Source organism: Dicentrarchus labrax, unplaced genomic scaffold, assembly GCF_905237075.1.
Source record: "Dicentrarchus labrax unplaced genomic scaffold, dlabrax2021, whole genome shotgun sequence".
Classification (NCBI taxonomy): Eukaryota; Metazoa; Chordata; class Actinopteri; family Moronidae; genus Dicentrarchus; species Dicentrarchus labrax.
The window spans coordinates 18898086-18902845 of record NW_026136708.1 but is presented as its reverse complement, the minus strand read 5'-3'; the positions used below and the strand labels follow the sequence as shown (position 1 = coordinate 18902845).

At 43.7% G+C, this 4760-nt stretch overlaps 1 protein-coding gene across 1 annotated transcript; it reads left to right on the top strand.

Annotated features, from left to right (window-relative positions):
• The first annotated feature begins 1522 nt into the window (after positions 1–1522).
• On the top strand, positions 1523–4143 carry LOC127368163 (G-protein coupled receptor 6). Its single transcript, XM_051408681.1, has 2 exons — positions 1523–1789; positions 2634–4143. Exon 2 carries the CDS (start codon positions 2659–2661, stop codon positions 3661–3663), a length of 1005 nt encoding a protein of 334 aa, XP_051264641.1. The 5' UTR covers positions 1523–1789; positions 2634–2658; the 3' UTR covers positions 3664–4143.
• Positions 4144–4760: the final 617 nt, after the last annotated feature.

Genomic DNA, 4760 nt, shown 5'->3' with positions numbered 1-4760 from the left:
GGAGTTTCACACTGAGAGTATAAAGGCTGTTCCAAAGTCTGGAGGCCATAGCAGAAAACGTACAGTCACCTTTGTTTTTCAGTGTGGTTGGTGGAGCAGCTGAAAGTCTGGACCAATGTGGTGGACAGACTGACCATCTGGCTTGTAGGACTGCTGCTAGCATAGCTCTCAGATCACATACAGATACTCAAACTAGCAATGAACACCTGTAGATAATGGTTCAGTAAGTGCATTGAAGTGTGTATGAAAGATACTTTATTTGGGTGTGACGCAACGAGAAGACACTGTTCATTAAACAACAATGGTAGCTCCCCTAGGGTAGCGTAGCTATACCAGAACTGGAGCATAAATAAAAGCTTTTCTTGATGAAAAATTGTTTTCACTCTCCTCCCGACTGACTAGAGTTTGACTACATTATATGGTTTGTTGATCTGACTGGCCGAAGTTTGTGATTGACGGTGATAGACGTGGGTTATTCAATCATCTGCAGAATATTAAGTGCCTGGCCTTTTCCAAACTGTTTCTAATGACGACTTCCCAGATGGTTCTCAGTTCTCTGATGCAGTCTGGTTAGTAAGGGGAAAAAGCAGCATGAAACAGAATGTAGAACATCATGATGCACTAAAACCACACTCTTGAAACTTGGTGAAATTAGCAGGCGTTGACTCAGCCCACCTGTTCAGTGTGAAACTCTGTGATACCTTTAAAGGTCTAGTGTGCAACATTTAGGATGTATTGGCAGAAAGAATATAATATTCATAAGTAGCTGAATACAGGAATCATTGTGTTTTTATTACCTTTGAATGAAATGCTTCTACATCTCAATCTACAGACACTGGGGGGGGGCGTCACCTTTCATGGAGTCCACCATGTTGAACCGCCATGTTTCTACAGTAGCCCAGAAGTAGAAAACCAAACACTGGCGCTGGATAAGGGGCCTTCGCAGGGTTTCTCCTTTGTGCTTGGAAAGGGAGGGTGAAGCGAGGGAGTTGCAATCTACAGCTTTGATTTGTTAATTTACAAAACACATGGATGGCTTTGCAGAAAGTGTGCAGTCAGGTGTGTTATGTTATGTTAATATCTATGTAAAAGCTATTTGAAGGCAGTCAATTTTGAATTAAAGATGATGACTGATGACTTTTCTGATTCTCCACTGAAATTTGAAATAAGCAGTAATTAAAAGCAGTAAGTAAATGTCTTAAGGTGTGGGGCTCTCGTTTTTACTCTCCCCCCACTCAATTTTCATAATCTTTACACCTGGGAGCTCCTGTGTTGGCTTTTGCACCAGTTCTTCGACAGTTTGTCTGAGATCCAAGTCCAGGCGCATCTCAGGAGAGAGGTGTTGACAGAGGTAAGAAGAGCGCGCAACAAGCTTCATTTCCTTTGTGAAGCGCTGTCTCTCTCTCTCTCTCTCTCTCTCTCTCTCTCTCTCTCTCTCTCTCTCTCTCTCTCTCTCTCCCTCTACCGTGACGTCAGTCGGGTTTAAAGCTCTCCTCGCGTGTCTCCGGTCGGATCCCCTCTCGTCCTCCTCTCCTCCTCCTCACATTCACCTCTCCTCACCGAGCTGAACACCGGCCAATGCTTCACACCACCCATGCCTTGAGTGTCTGCCCCATGCGTGGGAAGCACAACAAAATCAAGGGCTTCACCTGAGAGTATCCAAAGGAGCGAGACAAAAAGGGGGACAGTCGTTGCATCCTTTTTATTCAGACTTTTTTTGACATTATCCTGTCGGACGAGGGTCTCTGGTTTCAGCGAAAATCTCAGCTCATACCGTTTTGTCACGGAGGTAGGTATTCTAAACTTTTCGGAAATCATGTTACTGATTGGAAAATTATTTTTTTTTAAAACATGTTTATGTTGGTTGCAAATGTTTTATTTTACTTTGAATTGTCTCTCCAAAATAGCAGAGTGATAGTAAGAATAAAAGATAGGAATGAACTCCTTGGAATAATAGGCTATTATAGTAATCCTGTGATATGATTTAGAGGAGTAAACCAACACATATTACAAAAGAATCACTTTTTTATCCCTTTGTGGAGAAAAAATAATAATAATTATATAGTTTTTTAAGCCTCACACTGTCTGTAAATCTTTATAAAAAGTACTTGTAGAAGAAGTTAGACCAGGAAACTGATGATATTGAGGGGTGTTTCTGTTTGTGGGTGCTGTATTTCAGCACCATGGACAGCTCCTCTGTCTTTTGCAGTCGCTGCTGCTTTAAAAAAAAAAACCTTTACGACGGAAATCCACGTTAAAACTGCATTTAAATTGTGCCATACTGGTGGTTTTGGACAGTAAAGGCATCATCTAACAAACAGCTGTTCGTTTAAACTTCAAAAAATTTAGAGCATTATAAGTTGAATTCACTGTGTTCAATGTGAAATACAAGCAGACAATTGAGTTGCTCCATAGTGAGTTAGTATCTATGAAGCAGCCCCAAGATGAAAACCATCAGCTGTCACTATTGTCTGCTTACTTGCTGTGCAACTCAAATTCACAAATTAAAGAGAGCTGTGCAGTAAATAGAGATGACGTACCCTTCTCATGTGTCATTGAGCTAGACACTGAAACTTTATAACTTCATTATCATTAATAACAAACCAATCTCCTTGTCCCTTTGCTGCCAACAGGACAAAAGGACGACAGCGTGGAGATATGAACGAGTCGCTGGTGGTGAACGACTCCTCTGCCAGCCCTGTGGCTGGAGAAGCTTTCCCATGGATGGAGGCTTATTCTCCAGAGCGCAATGGCAGCCTGGAGTTGTCCACCGCCCCATTAGATTTCCCCATCAACCCGTGGGACATTATGCTCTGCATGTCAGGTACCGTCATCGCCTGTGAAAACGCCATAGTGGTAGCAATCATCTTCTACACGCCGACACTAAGGACTCCCATGTTTGTGCTGATCGGGAGCCTGGCCACAGCAGACTTGCTGGCTGGCATGGGATTAATCCTGAACTTTGTGTTTCAGTACGTGATCTCCTCTGAGACTATCAGCCTTATCACTGTAGGTTTCCTAGTGGCCTCCTTCACTGCATCCATCAGCAGCCTTTTGGCCATAACAGTGGACCGTTACTTCTCCCTTTACAACGCTCTGACTTACTTCTCAGAGAAGACGCTGCAGTACGTACACCTAATGTTACTGGGGACGTGGGGGGTGTCTCTGTTCCTGGGCTTGCTGCCTGTGCTTGGCTGGAACTGCCTGGACGACCCGTCCTCCTGCAGCATCGTTCGCCCTTTGACCCGGAGCAATGTCACGCTCCTGGCCACCTCTTTCTTTGCCATCTTCATGCTCATGCTGACACTCTACTTCAAGATTTGTAAGATCGTGTGCCACCACGCCCACCAGATTGCCCTCCAGCAGCACTTTTTTGCCACATCGCATTACGTGGCCACTAAGAAGGGGGTCTCCACTTTGGCCATCATTTTGGGGACATTCGGCGCTAGCTGGCTGCCCTTCGCCATCTACTGCCTGGTAGGCGAGAGGGAGTATCCATCAGTGTACACCTATGCTACGCTGCTGCCAGCCACCTACAACTCCATGATCAACCCCATCATCTACGCCTACAGAAATGCAGAGATCCAGCGCTCCATCTACATGCTTCTCTGTGGCTGCTTTCAGGCCAAGTCCTACAGGTCCAGGTCACCGAGTGAAGTCTAAAGAGGCGCCGTGCAGGGCTCTTTTTGTGTGAGTGTATGTGTGTGTGTAAGTGTGTGAGAAAAAGGAGAGCAAAAAGACAAACCATCCTGAGACCATCGACAATCTGCTTACAATTGACAGTGAATGCTTTACAAACACTAGTGTGATGCTAGAAATGTGTCTCTCATCCATACTGTATCTGCACTTTAATATGTCTCAACACAAGTAAGGATGAGATTTTGGAAACGCTGTGAACAAGAAACTTCTGTGAAAAAGACAAAACAAACCTGTGAATGTATTTAAATGAGAAAAGGAATGGAAAATCTTGCACTTTAGTCTGTGTTTTTTTGAAAAAGCCAAAGCAGTATTGTATAGCCCTTATTGTGTTTAAACGTTTGAACTTGTGAGTACTGTGTGCCATTTTTCTATTTTGTATGGTATTGTCTTTGATGTACATTTTCTACAAGAGAAATAAAGGAATAAAATCCATCTGCCACTCAATCACGTGTCCTTACTGTAGCACGTTTCTTTGAAGGAGTCCTTGCGTTGCACCTGACTTGTTTTCATTTTTTTATATCCTCTTCAACTCGTTCCGGCCTCTTCCTCCGAAGCGCAGGTGGGTCTGTTTGAAGAGACTAATGGCGCATTGACAAAGCAAGTACCTTGTCCCGGAAAATAGCTTCAATTTACTCCTAGACACATTTGAATCCTGTTTGCTCAGTCTCTGTGTGGGTGTGTGTGTGTGTGTGAAAGAGAGGGAGTGAATGAGAGAGACAGATATAGAGAGATACCAGAAACATGGGAAAACGTGCCATGCGGTCAAGTGTGCTTAGCTGTTTTGATTACCTCCCCCCAGGATGAGCAGGTGTAATGTGACCTAATATACGCCCAACTATTAAGGCTGCAGAAGTCAAATTAGCCTTTTTTTCTCTTGCATTTTACAATGTATGTAACTCCTTATTGACCATGGTATATGGTTACATATATAAGATATGATGCACTCATGAAAGGGGTTGTTTAGACTGTTTCCTTATCTCTCTATCTCACCATCTACAAGTATGATTCTGGAGTGAAGCAGCCAGAGGCACGTGTCTGTGTGTGTGACAGAGGGAGAACAG

Bases quoted from the DNA above. Each gene is read 5' to 3' on its own strand.
- LOC127368163 (XM_051408681.1), top strand. From the start codon at position 2,659: ATGAACGAGTCGCTGGTGGTGAACGACTCCTCTGCCAGCCCTGTGGCT.